The sequence below is a fragment of the Betta splendens genome, chromosome 4, assembly GCF_900634795.4.
Source record: "Betta splendens chromosome 4, fBetSpl5.4, whole genome shotgun sequence".
NCBI classification, from domain to species: Eukaryota; Metazoa; Chordata; class Actinopteri; order Anabantiformes; family Osphronemidae; genus Betta; species Betta splendens.
The window spans coordinates 13,300,885-13,317,468 of NC_040884.2; the positions used below are offsets into that span (position 1 = coordinate 13,300,885).

The 16,584-nt window shown below is 47.5% G+C and overlaps 1 protein-coding gene across 22 annotated transcripts in view; it reads right to left on the reverse strand.

Annotated features, from left to right (window-relative positions):
* The window catches only part of svila (supervillin a), a 39,362-nt gene that overhangs the window by 11,299 nt on the left and 11,479 nt on the right, over positions 1-16,584 (reverse strand). For 8 of the 22 annotated variants that reach the window (XM_029147028.3, XM_029147025.3, XM_029147022.3 and 5 more), the window contains exons 1-18: positions 14,819-15,415; positions 11,586-11,649; positions 10,314-10,390; positions 9,323-9,386; positions 9,106-9,248; positions 8,341-9,031; positions 7,115-7,198; positions 5,828-6,664; positions 5,336-5,497; positions 4,866-4,900; positions 4,182-4,249; positions 3,783-3,919; positions 3,461-3,556; positions 2,822-3,107; positions 2,422-2,487; positions 1,371-1,806; positions 900-1,056; positions 187-310 (exon numbers count right to left, since the gene is read on the reverse strand). In XM_029147028.3, coding sequence (XP_029002861.1) covers positions 187-310; positions 900-1,056; positions 1,371-1,806; positions 2,422-2,487; positions 2,822-3,107; positions 3,461-3,556; positions 3,783-3,919; positions 4,182-4,249; positions 4,866-4,900; positions 5,336-5,497; positions 5,828-6,664; positions 7,115-7,198; positions 8,341-9,031; positions 9,106-9,248; positions 9,323-9,386; positions 10,314-10,390; positions 11,586-11,649; positions 14,819-14,876 — 3,585 coding nt within the window. In that variant the 5' untranslated portion in view covers positions 14,877-15,415. Of the gene's footprint in view, positions 1-186; positions 311-899; positions 1,057-1,370; positions 1,807-2,421; positions 2,488-2,821; positions 3,108-3,460; positions 3,557-3,782; positions 3,920-4,181; positions 4,250-4,865; positions 4,901-5,335; positions 5,498-5,827; positions 6,665-7,114; positions 7,199-8,340; positions 9,032-9,105; positions 9,249-9,322; positions 9,387-10,313; positions 10,391-11,585; positions 11,650-14,818; positions 15,416-16,584 lie in introns of those variants that run through there. The other 14 variants (XM_029147035.3, XM_029147017.3, XM_029147032.2 and 11 more) reach the window with 11 other exon arrangements.

Here is a 16,584-nt window from a genome sequence, read left to right on the forward strand (position 1 = left end):
TTTAGAGATATCCTCATCGTTACCACCTGCTTCATTCTGTAGAACCTCTGACAGTGAGAGTCTCAACTTACAAAAATACAAGTTACTGAAGAGCATTCCAAGGTGCCATGTTGGTGATACGCCTCCCTGTTTTCTACTCTGTTCTCCTAAAGGACACAGTAACAGACGCTTGGCTCAGGCGGTTACCTTCTTCTTGAAGCTCTGCTCCACCTCCCAAAGCTGCTCGTCCACAGCAACCTTCACCGCATCCTGCTTCTTATTGATTCTGTTCCTCCAGTCTTCTTCACCGCTCCTCTTCAACAAGGCAACTCTGGGAGATGGGGCAGTGAAGGGAACTTAAGCTTCACACACAGGCTTCAAACATTAAACACCTAGAGGTTTAGCAGACTCAATGAAGAGGTTTAATACGCCAAACAAAAGAACATCCTCATGTGTCTTTACCATCGTTTAACAGTTCTGCATGACTCAACCACCTGAAGCACAGTAGAGGTAAGGTATGGAAAGTGACCTCGTCTCTTCATGAGCCAGGCTATTACTGTACTCTCCACCCCCTCTGTGAGTCAGAGGACAGAGCAGTGAAGAGACAGAACCTGGCTCCAAACAAATGCTCTGAGACTGGGAGGAATTCAAAGAGCGGCGAGAAACAAGGAGATGCGATGAAAGCGCGACAAGCAGACAGAGTGGACAACACGCGTGTTGCGTCTAATCCCATTATGTCATCGGTCAATTTATGGACTGTTCTGTCTGCTGACAAGGTGACGTAACTAGACTTATTTAACACAACCATTCATCAGTCAACCTTCTATTAAAGCTCCCCTCTCTAACAAGGTGGGGCTCAATAAAAACATCAGCTTGGAGCTTCTTAGAACGTGTGTGTTGTAGAACGTGGGACAACTCACCTCTCTTTGATGGACATGTGTCTGGCCGTCATCATGTCGCTCAGCTCGTCCTCCTGCTCAGGGTGAGCTATGCTGGATAAGGAGCCACTTTCGTCCGTGGGAGGCTCACACACAGGCCTGACAGAACCTGATGCTGCCACAGTGAACTCTGGCAGCGCTGCGAACAAAGTAAAATCAATAAATAGCATATGGTGGAAATGTGACTGTAGACTGGACACTCTGTTCACGACAATAATGATTCGGTGCAGCATTGCGCGCGCGCACGCATGCGCGCGCACACACACGCGCGCGCACACACACACACACACACGCACGCTCACACACACACTTCAGGCAAAAGGAAGCCTGAACCCACAAACTGATTAGTTTTAATGCTGATACAAAGTTCATTGATTAACTAGGTTCATTCAGGCAGCATGTTCTGTCATCAATTACTACACAGTTTTTAGTTATTTAGTTTATTGTTCTCACCTCTAACGCCGTCCCTGCTCCTTTGACAGTCCGTGTGGTTCTCTAAGCTCTGCGCTGTTCCCGTCCTCCCTCTGAGTAGCTGCTGCTCCACGACCACCTCCTCTTCCTCTGCTCGTCTCTCTCTTCCAGTCAGGGGCTGCGAAGGAGCAGCCTGTCTTACGGATCCTTCGGGAGACGGAATCTTCCTTTTGCCTGCTCCCACATCAACTCCGTCTTCTTCCTGAAGCCTCTGGTGCGCGGCGTCCTGGGACCAAGTGGTCGGGCAGTCTGGGTGGCGAGGGGGCAGGGACCTGTCGGAGCAGGGAGGCGGGTGCTCAACCCGGGCTTGTGCTCTGGTTATGTGGATGTCTCCTGCATGGTCTGTGGAAACAGTGCCTCCAGCTCTCAGTGGCGAAGATGAAGATGAGGAGGGGAAGTGTCCGGTACCATTCTGAAGCTACGTCAGGGAGAATGGAGGCAGAGAGAAGTGAGTCAGTCTGGCAAAGTGCAGAGCAGAGTCGGGAGAATCCCGCTGACTAAGTGACTACACTTCCTGAGCATCAAAGGGCAGACGATCCCAGCAGCGGGTTGCAGCTCACGTCACAAAGCCAGGCCCCTCCCCCATGTCCCCCGTGCACAACCCTCCCAGCCGCAGTTAAAATACTGGACAGCATTACTGCAACTCCAACGCATGTGAACCAACCTTGCGTTTCTATTGAACAACATTCAAATGCAGAATGTTACATATGTCAGCCTGTAAGCGACTCGGGACGTTTCCACAGCGTAACAACCTTATAAAGAGGGACGACACTTGTTTTTACTTCCAAAAAGCCAACAACAAAATACTGCTTTTGGTCCGTGTTGTGAACAGGAGTCGAGCTGCTCTGAGGCGCCTTTCAATCCTTCTGAAATAGCGAGCCTCCATGCCCACATCACTGCCTTAGAAGAAGCCAAGTCATGCAGGCGTACGGTCATAATGAAATCACACATCATGATGAGATAGGCGAGATGCCACACACAGAAGAGCCCAGGCAGCATCAGCCTCAGATGCAGTGATTGACAGAACGCTTACGTGTAGCAGCTCTACTGGGCTGTCACACAGCTCCTGTTCGTCCCTGTTGTCTACGTCTGAAGACTCCTGGAGCACAAACATTGACATGCTACAGAACTTTACCAACTCTCTGCTGTGACAAAATGAATTTACAGGATCTCATTTGTTATCTTGAAACTCCCTTTGTCTGGGAGTCAGATGGTAAATAACAGCAAAGCTCCTCTCTGGCATCATCTATAAGAACCTGCTACTTATACTGTAGTGTCAGCAGGTTTTTGTTTTTAACATGCTGCTGTTGTTATCAGTCTTAATGACAGACAATGCTTTGCGATAAATGCAACATTTTAGTTTTTTTCTTATTCATAAAACAAATCTATTAGAAAATCCCAGTGTGTGTAGCATACCAGTTGCTCTTCCTCACCTGCTCCATATCTCCCAGTGTGATGGGCTGCGTCTGGTAGCGGGTGTTGCACCTGCGCTTCCGAGTGTCCCCTCTGGTGTGGGTCACCCTGGTTGGAGGCTGCGCCAGTCTGTTGAACAGCGCCATCTTTTCTGCCAGGGTGAGGGTGCAGAGGTCAGGCTCCTCCTGGCTTCCCTCCATTGTGGATGACGGCTTGGAGCTTGGTGCCTCCTGGGTCGGGCGTCCGTGCTGTGGGCTCTGTGCCTGCTCCCGGATGGCTGCAGTCTGCTGTGAGGCTGCCCGCAGGCTGGAGGGGAGCACGATGCCCAAGACACAAGAGGTACAAGAAAGGCAGAGTTGTGGTAAGCGGGGAAGGAGCTCGTGCAAGCTACTGATGGCATGCTACAGACAGTTTAGTAAGCACAGAGGAGCCGTTACACAGGTAGACTGACTCATGAGAGATACGAATAAAACCATTTATGGTTTATTAATCATGTCATTTTCTCCAACCACACAGAAGGAAGTCAAACACGAACACAGGAGGGAGAACTTAGATCGTGTAGGATGGAAACACATTCTGCGGGATGTTAGTGACACACTGTAGGTCAGCGTGAGCGTTGGTAGCCGTGCGCGTGCACACAAACACGCCTGTACCTGTACCTGTATGGTGTGACATAGCTGCAAACTAGGGTGGGGCTATGGCAGCGTGCTACAGTGGTGTGCACAGCCGTCGCTTGTGGCACATGAGAAGGGACGCTGCGGTGGTCAAAAGGAAAAAAGGAAAAAAAAAATAAAGGTGACAGAAAAACAGGGTAAGAACCAAGGGTTTCCATGGTAACACTGATGGAGGCTCAGTCTTCGCTTGGCCTAAACACAAGTAAGAACTGCTTCACACCTGGACATGATGAGCCCATACAGTATTTATTGTAATATGGGTGACGTGACATTTTAAAGTTCACTTCATGAGCCTTTCTAAACCTACGTGGCAGCGATGACCACTTCCTCAGTGGTGACAGGCTGAGTTCTGGATCGGTCCTGGGTTCGCCTCATTCTTCTGTCAATCACTCCATTCCTGGATCGTGGCTTAGGAACCCCGCCATCTATGCTTTTCTCTAGTTCCTGGGTGAGAGCAAGTACAATGACGGTTATTCGTGTACTGTAATAAGTTTCAGTCTCACAGTAGGAGACGTGAAGAGGTCAAAGGTGACAGACAGTAACTTAGACAGTTTAAAACTCAGTAACACAGTATTAACCTGAACTCAGAAAGATCTCTCCATCCAGGAGTATTATGAATGGAGACTTCCCCAGTACTATGCTCTGAATTCAGTGTTTGTGGAGAGAAATGTTCTTCCAAACAAGGACACAAACACACAATGCTCACCCTGAACAGAGAGCGCTTGGCTGCTACACTCAGCTTGGCCCGGTCGTCTAGCTTCTCTTCATCAGCTGCTGAGGAAAAGGGCAAAAAAAGCTCTGGGTGCAAGTATGGTCAGAATTACCTTATTAGTATCTTATCTTAATAGGTCAAAATGTCCAGCTAAAGATCAAGAATCAGTAGAGAAAGCAATCTAGCAGTTAGAAAGGCTGCACAGCGGACATGAGAGAGTAATGAGAGTTCAGTGTGGTTCTAGGTGAAAAGTGTGACTCTAGCCAGCGGATATGCAATTATAAATAACTGATGAAAAGCTTGGTCAAATATTTTGACTATGCAGCGCTACACAGGCGTGAGACACTACTCTGACATATAAGACATGACATCACCAAGGAGCTATTCCCCTGGATTGACAGTGTACTGAGCTCTGCAGCAGAACACAAAGTGTGATAGTGTGAGATTCTGCTGTGCTGTTTGCTGCCCTGAGCACCAGTAATGAGTCTGTCAACTAAGAGTTAAATCAATATTAGAAGACGAAAGAAAATCAACAAGCCTGAGTCTTCACATTCCTTTACATTTGTTCAAATGACACCATCAAATCAAAATAGCTACTGTATTATTCGCTACTCACATTCTTAAATACGCTACTCCTACAGTACATTGTATGAAAGATGTAGGAAACAAACTACTCACCTTCTGTGGAAGCTAAATCTGAACCAACACAGGACCTTGAAGAGCAGAAAAAAGACAATCAACAAAAGGAACTACTCCCAATGTTCACTGCAGGCAAGTACAATCACAGTAGAAGTTAGAGACTAAAGTGGAAGAAAAAGACGTCGCTGTTGTTTTTGGTATGTGTGATATGAGACAGAAAAGCAGACTAAGCTGGAGAATTAGACAGAATTACAGAAGTCTGTTCAGCTCTGTGGTCTCAGGGAGCGATTACCAACAAAGGCCAATTCATGCTTCTTTGATACGATCACATGTGACGAGCACCGCCAAGGTCCGACCACACAGACCTTCAGCCTTTAAGCTTCCTTGTCTGCTCATGTTGTTAGAGTGAGGGAAAAATCAACATGTTTGTTTATCGTATCATTAGACCGTTCAAAAATGCCCACCAGTGATGTCATTGACATGCACGATCCAGCCACACAGAGCAATACCTATGGGTCTCCTGGCGCTCAGCAGAAGTGATGGGCTGCGTCCTAAACCTCTCCGAGGTCTTTCTACTCTCCCCAGGGCAGACATATTGACGGGGCCTGCGCCCCCTGTCACCTCTCCAAGGGGCCTCACAGCCCATGAATGTCCTGCCCCCCTCAACCTCACTGGAGGGGTGACCCAAGGAGAGGGACCCAAAAGAAAGAAAAGTAGAGCATGGTAAGGGAGAGACAGAGAGGAAAGTGTAGCTAACATTAAAGTGCAGGGTTAGGTTCCCCCAGTTTACAAACCAAGCATGTGAGTGGGGCCATGCATAGTTAGGAAGGCATGCACACTCAGGACTCCAGTGCTGATAAACTGGTGCAGGAGGTGCTGCTGCGCATGGGGTTAATGTCCGCAGACGGAGCTTCCGGTTAGTCTAGCAGCCAGCCTGAATTAGGTAACAAGCATCAGCAGCCAGCGATTAGCACCGTGTAATGTTTTCCTTTGACACCTACGTGTCAATCCGGCGGCTGCTTGGAGGGGTGCTGGTACTCTCCATGTAGGAATGTTTGAGCTGGGTCACAGACACGCGGTTGTCATGGTGACTTTCTTGGTTGTTGAAACGGTCACCCTGCCCGACCTCGGGGGGGTCATAACTCTGGTGCTTCTTCTCACTGGGTCCTTGTGGATCTGTAGCAAAGTAGTAGGTGGAGCCTGCTGGGCCTGAATGCATCACTCTGGGCTGGGTGTGGGCACCGGCCCACGTCTTGGAGAGATGAGAGGCTTTTTCCTGCTCTCTAGGCCTGTTCTCTGCTGCTTGCAGGTGGGAGGTGTACTGCATTTCTTCCCAGCTGGGTCTGCTTCTTTCTCTTACAGGATCCTCTGTCTCACCCTCTCTCGCATGGCTCTGGCTTTTCACTCTGGTCGTCCCCAGGTCCTGGTCTCCTCGTCCTCTCCACGGGTCCTCCGTGCTCCTCTCCCTCCGACGGATCTCTGATGGCAGCACTGCCTTCCTGCTCTTCAGAAGGCCCTCTGTCTTCACATCTCCCGTGTCCTCAGCCTCCTCCTCCCTGGCCTGCTGCTGCCTGCCTCTGGGCATAGGACTAGAGGCCATTGACAAGTAACTGGGGTAACTGCCAATCTCCTGTCCAAGTTGGGAGGGCAGTGCCTCTGTAGCATATTTGGGCTGGGAACCAGTCCGCTGTGACTCTGGTGGGTCTGTGCAATAATGGGCAGACATCTGGCATGGGTGCTGGACTTGTCTGCGGTAGCCTGGAACGTCTGTCACATGTCCCAGCTCCTGGCTCCGGTGGCAGCCGTCCTCCCTGGCAAGCCTCTCCCTAACTTTGACTCTTTGTGAAAACAAAGGGATGGTTAACATGAAACATCAATTGGATACAGCCCGTGTCAAAGAGGACAACTAGCCTTAAGCACTGCAATAATGTAGATGATTCATTCTGTGATTCTTTTATGAACCTGCAGTCACCGTGAAAGGTCAGTGTTACTGTAAGAAGCCAAACTGTAGCAATGTTGTTGTGAGTTAATATGTTTAATACTTGTTCCAACATTTTTCACAGTGGGATTAAATGTGCATGTGTTATGGTCCAAAGCAAAAAAGAGCTTTTGAAGAGGATGATGTGACCTCAGCTGATTTATAAAAAACAAAAAAACATCATCAGGAGAAGCCTTTGTTTTAAGGAGCTGTGGCAGTTCAAGAAGCACTGCTTGTAAGGGTCGATGGATTGCGTTAAGTCCAGCTGGGTGAGAACACGGCAGGTGAGACACAACCAACCAGCATGTACCTTGACGGCCAGTTGATGAGGGACTGGGTGTCGCCCTCAGCATCAGTCTGGAGGAACCAATCAGTTTTCTGTTCTGTCCTCATGCTGTACCAATGGAAACCCAGCAGGAAAACATGATGGGAGGTAAAAATCCAAACTGTTCAGCTCACACACCACTGACCACCAGCGGGATACTACTGCTAATAGTGAGCATTCATCTACTCTACAGCAGACAGAAAACACAGTAACGCACTGCACTAGATCCAAAGTGCACAAGACTTTGGAGTGTTTTGCTGCTGAATAAGGACAAAGCCAGAACCACTTCTTTAAACAAGGTTCAGCAATATCCCTGACTCTTAAGTGTAGAAAGAGGGATACATGTAGAACAAAAACCTGGACCCAAGAGCAATTCAGAAATGAGACATTTGCTCACCATGTGGAATGTGGTCAAATGTATAAAAGAGCCAGTGGTAGAATGATCAAAGCTAATTGATGTAGCACTGTCCACACCTACAATAGGACTCATAAACTGCAGAGTAGTGTCAGTCCATCCTGATGAGGTTTGAGAGCCAACATATACCATAACCATCGATGGAAGGAACGCTATTTTCTTGCCTCTCAGGCCTTGATCAGGACCAGCTGTGAACCTGAAAACTGACCACGGAGTCACGCAGAGCTACGCCCTCACTGCACCAGACACACAGACCCCAGCTAAGCTTTGAAACCTGAGAGATGGACCGAGGAAAGCAGAGAGGGGGAGAAGCAGACTGAAGGACAGCCAGATGGCTGTGGAATCATCTTCATCTCTGCTTTAGAGAGCAAGCTAATGTATAGAGCCATATCCTGGGTCAGTGTGCTCATCTGGCTGCACCTATTAAAGGAGCAGTATTTGCCACCCTCACGTTCTCGAGCCATCATAAACATTTGGTAGTGACTGGTGACAACAGAACAACTTGGTGGTGATTAGTTACCCAATAATAACTACAGCTATGGCCCAAACAATCAACAAATCTACAAAGAAATAACAACAAAATCATACTGACTGATGTACTGTACTGTATACTTCAAGGACACATGCTCTGCATTGTTAGCACAGACCTATCAAAGAGCCGGGCTTGTCTGACATGAGCTGTAACCCTTTAAAGACGGACTTAATAGGATCCTTCATCTGTAGCATCTGTTTCTTAAATGAGGGAGGGAGCAAGGAGACAAAAAGCATTGACACATACTGTATAAGGACCACTCACCCCTGTCTGCTGAGAGGGTTATAAGCCTGTTTGTCGATGTCCCCTGCAGAGACGCTGTGTTTGGGTGAGGACAGGGAACGGTGTCTGCTCATCTTGGGTGAACTGGGTGGCATCCCTGTGACTGAAGAGTCCTTAGTCGGACCCTTGGCAGTGGAGGAAAACGTGACATCCATGTACGAGGACAGAGAGGATGGCTCAGGATGCGCAGCCCTACGCTGGTTCTCCAGGTTCATCAACCTCTCCCTCTGCGAGAGCGAGTCCGTCGCAGTTTGAGACACCTCATAGCCCAGGCTAGGATGGCTGTGCTGTGGTGCTGTGCGTCCAGGCTTTGGGCTGGTGGCAGATGAGCTGGTGTAGGAGGTCAAGTCTTCCCTCTGCATCTCCTCTTTGTTTTGGCTTTTCGAGCCTTCCGACTCCTTGGACGTGCGAGTATGCGGAGCGGGACGATAGAGCTCCTGATCCAAGGAGATACCATAGCGCTCAGCAAGTTGCCGGCGCCGCTCCGCCTTGTAGCGGGCGATCCGTTCCGCCTTGGATTCCAGCTCTTGGACCCTGGTGTTGGAGCCTGAACTGCCGACTGGCTGTGTGTGGATGGACAATGGGGGGTCAGGCCTGCATGAAACCCTGGACGGTCGCTCTGGAGCGGTCCCCTGCATCGCTGGCCCTTCAAATCCATCTCCATACCTCTGGACTGGTAGAGAGAAGATCCAGGTAGAACCTGTTCATAGTTGCACAAGCATACAAACAGCTCTGTACATGTCTCACCAGCAAACGGTTCACAGGGGTCTGAGGCCCTGGTGTATCTTGGCTTATCTTCCTCCAGTAGACGGTTGGCCACCAGGTTTGGCAACAGAGACGGATGAACCTCGCTGTCAATGCCTTCCAGGCGCCGAGCAACGCGCTCCTTTCTACACACAGACAGGAGGACCGGTTCAAACGCTGCTAAGATGCAGATGCAGCAATAATGTCAGTGATGTCTCACCTGTTCATTTCCCAGTCGCTAGAACTTAGAGTAATGCCTTCAAATCGTTTCCTTAATTCAGAGACTGGAAAAGGAAAAAAAAGGAACAAGATGAGAAGTTCCCTGTGATAATGTGATAAACCAGAGATTCTTCACAGCTTTGCATTTAGAACTTTAGTAACTTTCATGTTAATTAACAGCAGCATTGCAGACATTCTCATGCTCCGATGCAGCAGCAGTTTGGTTGATGCTATGCCAGCAGAGGAAGGAGGAGGCTCCACAAACCCAGGAAATCTTCTAATTATGACTAAAAGCGACTTGAGCCACTTGAGAACATTAGTCAAACTAACAATAAGCTTTATATCATTTCTGACATGTGGCAGCACAGTTCACCATGTGGACACATCTAAACTGTCACGTTGCACATCACGTGTTCTGGAAGCTGTTTTTGTTTGTGTTGTTTAGCCTTTATGGTTGTGTCTGGTGAGAATCAGCTTAACTACTGTGTCAAATCTCCCTAAATACAATAAATGATAAAATCCTCCCTATTATTCGTTATTTGTTTAACTTAGCAATATGTTTGTAGAGGCCTGAAAAAGTAATACCTCCGAGCTCAGCATGTGACAGCTGGTTTCACTGAGATTCCAACAATTATTTTGCTCCAGTCACCTACTGTATCTGTCATATTTGTACCTTAGTTTGCAGTTTGGGACCTGTACCCATACACACAATTAACAGCTAGAGTAGTCACCCGGCAATAAATGACACACACACACACACACACACACAAACCCTTGACCTACATTTTAAGTTAATGAACCCTGTGGAGACAATGAGACGCTGCAGCTGTTCATAGTCTATGAGCCCTGCGCTGGCAGATAAACAGGTTTTAGACGAATCTTGACAGGAATCCATCTGGCAGGAGGCTGATGTTGCACAACAGTCACTCTGAGAAAGCTTGGGAAAGTTGACATTTACAAGCTAGAAGTTGAGACAAAGGGAGAAACGTTACCTTTAGGGAGACCGGACAACAGACCAACATCTATGTCCTTGGTGCTGTTGGCTGAGCTGTCTTTTTCCGCCTGGAAGCTGAAGGGTGCAGGAAACAGTTATGAAACAGGGCAGAACTGTGGGAGACTGAAAAAGTGAGTAGCTGGATCAAAAGTTAAAAAAAGAAGGTTTGAGGGTTTTCACAGTTTATAGAACCAGTGAATAGTTTTAACTCTGTTACACCCTCTGCCTCACGTGGACACAAAATCTCTCTCGCAGGAAAACTCTGAAGTAATTTATGGAGTTTATTTCAAAACTGCAAAGTTGAAATACAACTATGAAAAAACTGGCAAGACCCCCTTCATGTGAGGAAAAACACTGCAGATCTGGGAGAACATGACTCAGTGGTTGTGTCCAGTGAACACAATGATAGCTGCAAACCTTCTAGATCCATTTCGGTCATAACAACATCTGTTTCCATCACTAAACACTTTACCAAACGAGCGCAATGTCTGTGCAAAGTGTTTCCACGTCGATGCCACACCTGTACATTTTGGCACCAGCACCGTCTCCACTCAGAAGCATTGAACATGCAGCTCTGCTGAATTATTTGACACCCAGCCAACAACCCAATGCGGAGCAATACTTCTAATGGGGCGGCAGAGGTATTAGAGCTGAGCAGCTTGGACAAAGGCCAGATCTGAAGCACACAAGCTTTATCCGATACTAACGGAGTCTACTTATCTATACAGAAGTTTAGTTATAGCTCCGGACATCATCATCTACATAACTACAGTAAAAAAAGCAGTCACACTGCAGAACAAACAGATTTGTTTGGAACCAGGAAAACTTTTCAAGGATGTAGTATGTAGTCAGGATGACCCTTTCAGGAAACAGATCTATAGTATAGTGTTTGTAGAGGTTGGAGTCACGTACAGCATCCGCATTTGTATAGACTTGGAGCAAGCTTTGCCATCAGACACCTGATGGACTTCCAGCAGGGGGTAACACCCAGCCGTGTGCTGGTCTCTCTGCAGAGGACACCCAGGAATCAACAACTGATTGGACCATGCGGCATTTCCTCACTCGACTGAACTAGCGTGGTGTATTAATCTTTGAAGGATGACGAGTCTGCATAAATACATCAATTCTCTAATTCAGTTACAGTAAAGCTTGAATTATTAGCACTTCCAGATATCTGATCAAATAGCATTTTGTAAAACAGCTTTTCACATGGTATGACCACTCCCTAAAAGGCCTTTATACTGATGTTAACATGCCAAGTAGATCTTACCTCAGAGCTCTCTTCTGCAACAATCTGGGATTGCTTAGTGTGACAGGGTTCTCACTCTCAAGTCCTGTGGGCAGAAAACAAGAGTAGCATTCAGTCAGTCCATGAACCAGCAGCAAAACTACCAGAAGGAATAAGGTGAAGCAAGCAGGCCGTCTGCAGGCCCTTGGCACTCAACCACATTAATTAAGTGGACTTCCACAGAGAAAACAAATCATGTGGAAAACAATAATCAGCCTGCCTGACTTAATCACATCAAACCCTCCAACTCCAGCCCACAAACCGCAACACACACACACACAAATCATCACTGGACCTGCATCCAGAGATGCCGTCTCCATATTATGGATCGGTCTATGAGCTTAACACATATCACTACAGGCGTGAGTGTCTGAGGCAGCCACTTCAGAGCTATGACACCTGAAGGTCACAGCCGAGCACTTCACTGTGGCAGTGAAAAGGACAGAGCCTCCGACGTTTCACTATGACGCTGCATGAGAAACAAGAGTTAACCTTCTTATTGATTAGAAGAACAGTCGAGGTGTAAATGAACTCAGAGCCAGACTCAAACATCTGCCTGTGGACAGATACAGCCTCATCACACTGCACAACGGATTAGTGGCTAGTGGGAAGAATGTGATTTCCTATCTGCGCCTTGCTCAGCGATTCCAAACCTCAAACTTCGGTCTTGGCCGCCATCAGACCTCAAAGTAGTCAGAGCTGAACAATTTCAGGACAAACATGTGGTTCCATTCCCTGGAAGTTCACGTCAGGGCCGTGCGACGCCCTCAGCCTGCCCCACTGCTCCACCCAAACCCCTGACCTCTCCTCTGAGGTCTCCCCCTTCTCCCCATTCAAATGTGTTAGTCCCTATAAAGGATGTTTTAAATCCCATCTACTGAGGGATTTGTGTGTGTTGTTGGGTGAAACACTGCTCATTCCTTCACTGGATTCTAATCCTGTTTATCTGAGCTGATAGCGTTTTCTTCTGACAGAGATGAGGTGACATAACCACAGTTACATAAATCCCGAGGCAGAAAGATAAAGAGTTTGTGTCTGATCGGATGAATAACCTTTAACATTGACAGACATTTACATACTGTCAGTAAAGTGTGCTGACAGAACAACATGCCTACAGAGAATCCACTTCCCTGGCAGAGCTGATTTACCTGTCCTACTTCAGAGCTTTGTTTGTTGCTCTTTCTATTTGCCTACGTGCCAGATGGAGTAAAATGTTTCAATGAATGCAGCACTATATTAAATGTAGACTGAGGTTTATGCCGTTGTGCTGAGGTTGCTTTGCATTTTGATACTAAAAAGGTGAAGGAACTGTTTTACATGTGCATAAATTTAAGGCAACTGCTGTTTTTACCCAAACGTGTCCGTTTCCAAAATCTCCACAGCGTAGGCACAATAAAATGTTTATCCAGACTTGTATCCAAAAAGGTCACAAATGTACCCTAAAGTAAGCGTGAAACAAGCACATGCCAACTGAGAGTCCCATTAGCTGCTTGTATGAAAGTATTAGTGCGTCTGATGTCAGTCTGACATATGAAGGTCTCTATTTACTCCATTACTCTAGCCTACATGTAGGTATGAGGCTCATCAGAGGCAACGGCTCAGTGCAGTCGCCATTTCAGCATATAAATCCTGACAATGATCACACGTGGCAAAGCCAGAGTCTATATGACGAGAAACTCTCAGCACTGACACTCACATTCACACAAAAGGGATCCTGTGATTGGTGGGTGTCAGCTCTGCCTCGTGAGAGGACACCACCCCACACCGTGTGGCATCCCACTGCTCCACCATCGGGGGAATGGGCCAAATACACAGATACATTCCTCTAAGGGGATTAATAACGTATGTATCGTCTCCTTTTCAAAGCTATGTGGAAGAGGAAAGCGAGAAGCCTAGAGTCTGTACAACAAAGACACCTTCTCCTCTCAAAGCTCAACTCACACGTGCCTCATGACATGAGAGGAAACTTATGTACACGCACGTATGCACCAGTGTCTGAACATGCTGCATATCCATGCTGAGCCACCAGATTACCTTTGGTTCCTAGGATTACAGTGAGCCCAGAAAAAAAAGCAACCTGTCACTAACTGCCTCCATTCCATCCGTCTACAGACAGTATGCAGGTGATGGGGGGGATAAGTGCCTCAGTCTGAACCCTCTGTGGGAACAAACATTACAGACAGACAGGGGACCAGAAAAGAGGCCAAGAGGAATGGACAAACAAAAGGATGCAACAATAAACCCATGTCTTTAATGACAAGTATTCGAGTCCGTCCGGAGCCGAGGATCAGCTGGCCTCATATTCAAGATTCAATCAGCACCTCTCTCCCTAAACTGAGACGGCGGACTTGCATACGAGCCTGATTCTTTGGACCACCTGTTGTTGATTCCCTGGCAGCTCAGCGCAGAGAAGCCAGATCTCACGCAGTTCTCACAGAATATATTACAGGCTGAAAAAGGAGAAGCACACGCAGGGAAACAGACAGGCACCAGCAGAGCAAAGCTTGTGTCCGAGGGTTGGACACAGTAATTCTGCCTGATGAAGGAGCCAAACATCATATGAGCAATTAGGACTGTATTGTGCCATCATTATCATCAGGTGGTTCTTTGGGCTTGGCATAGTGCAGTATCTAAGCTAACTTCACTCGCAGCAGAACAGACTGTTCAAATAAATACTAGATTACAGCACATATTAAATCCAAGGATATGTCTGAATTTAAAGATCAGAATAGAAAACCACTTTTAATTGATCGGCTGCTAGTGCCAGCATTAGTCGCCTTTTAACTTGAGGGCAAATTTCTTTTGAAAAGAGTATCGCGTTTGTAATTTGAAGCTAGTTTTCTATTGTGCAAACACTTAATTCAGGAAGGTTTCCAGTTTTCCCATGACCTTTTAAACTTAGAGAATTGTTTGACCATTTTGTTTTTTTAACAGTTAAATAACTGGAACCACACACGCAACGACCCTTAACTATTGCTATGTGGAGCTGTCAACTCAACTCAAATAGTTTCCTCCCAGAAACAGCCTCCTGCAATGCTAAGTGTCTCTTATCACTGCTGCATAACGTCCTTGGAGGCTGCAGCTGCAGTGCAAGGACAGCAAACAGAAAGCAAGAGTCTGCAGTTTATCGCCTGCCAACTTCCAGGAGCTCCCACTGTCAGCTCCACAACCAGAAGAACCTGCCCCAAAGCCGCATAACCCCACACTGCTCTTACCTTGGCTGCAAAACTTGACGTGAGTCAGGTAATTGGAGATCCATGGGTTCCGGTACATTTTGGCAACAAAGTCAGGACAGAGAGCAACACAGGAAAGAGATGAAGATATTAATACAAAGGGAGCGAGAGAGAGAGAGAGAGAGAGAGAGAGCTGCCTAAGAAGTGATACAGCTACTGGAGCAGACTGCCGATGTTCTAGGACAGATGAAGCTGGAGAGGGAGGGAGACGTCCCAGCCACAGCGGCAGCACCAGTAGGTGAGGAGCGGTGGAGCCCTTAGATCTACTCCTCTGCTCCGCTGGCGCTCAGCAACAACGGGCTGCGCAGCTAAAAGCCTCTCAGCTCAGCTAAGCTCATTAGCCAAGGCAAGCTAATTAATGCCTATCGCCACAGATTGTAGCAAAGCTTCGTCTGCACTTCAGAGCAGGAAGAGGAAAAGCCCAGATAGTTAGTCCCCTGAGAGCTGCCTTCCCTGACTGAGACGCCAGAGAAAGCGGTGCAGAGGAAAGCATCCAGCGTTAGAGCGGATAGGACAGGAACTACAGCCAGAGACTTAGAATGACTCTCAGCCAGATGAGGAATTCCAGTCATCTCTCAGCAGGGACAAAATAAAAAGAAAGCGCATACACAGAGAGCGAGAGAGAGAGAGAGAGAGAGAGAGAGGGGGGAGGGAGGGAGGGACAAGAGGAGGGAGCAGAGCAATAGTGAAACAAAGCTGGTGGTGTCATCATGGTAACACTGCACTTCTTCCTCAGGAAGTAAAATATGGTGATTTATTGAAAAGTCCAACTTCCTGGTGTGACCGAGGCTCGTTAATGCTTATCATGACGGCATGCTGGACCCGACACTCCCGCAATCACACTGACGGGGGGCTTATCTCAGCAGCACTAGAGCCCAGAGCCGGAGGGGAGCAGACGGAGGACAGCCTCCAGCGCGTGGGACGGGGCAGATGACGCAGGACCCAAGGTGAACAATGCAAACCACTGCAGTTGAAGCTCCCAGACAGGAGTTTGCGTTGCCAGCCACAGAACGTTCCTCATCAGCATCAATTCACTGCCTTAGTAGCAACACGTCAACCTCAGCTCTTTTGTCCATTGCAACTTCTGGGTTAAATTCAACGCAGAAAACGAGTACAACAACTTAGTGATGGCTTCTATCAGACAGACAGAGCCAATGCTGTCACCACATCAGTACCATCTGGCAGTCCGGCCTAAAGTCATGCTTCTTCCTTGAGTCATCAGCTACATCAGCTACAAAAGCACCTGATTGTTTGGACCCTGTTATTAGCGGTGATGAGTCTTTATGGTTACATATGGACAAGAGCCTACAGGCCACTGCGGTGACGCAACAATACCCGTGTTCTCTAACCATGTAAATATGCATCTACTGTATGGTTCATTAAATTCACAGCCCTGAGCACATACTGATTGACGCTGCGTCAGATATAAAAGTGCTGCATAAAGGATTACGTTTGATATTTCAATGGTAAACTAGTGTAGCTGACAATCATTCATGTATAATAATATCATCAGAGCTTTCCCCTGGGGAGCAGACACATTTCCTTTTGGTGAATACTGTGGGAGTTTAAGCCCAGATCTGTGCTCATATTCAGAGTACAAGTGTGTGTGTGTGGGGGGGGGGGGGGGGGTCATCACACCTTTTTTTTATTTATTATTTTATTTTCACACCTTCGTGGTCTGGTGTGAAAATAACCACCTAACCCTTAACACCAGCAAAATAAAAGGAGCTCGGAGGAAGACTGAGGTC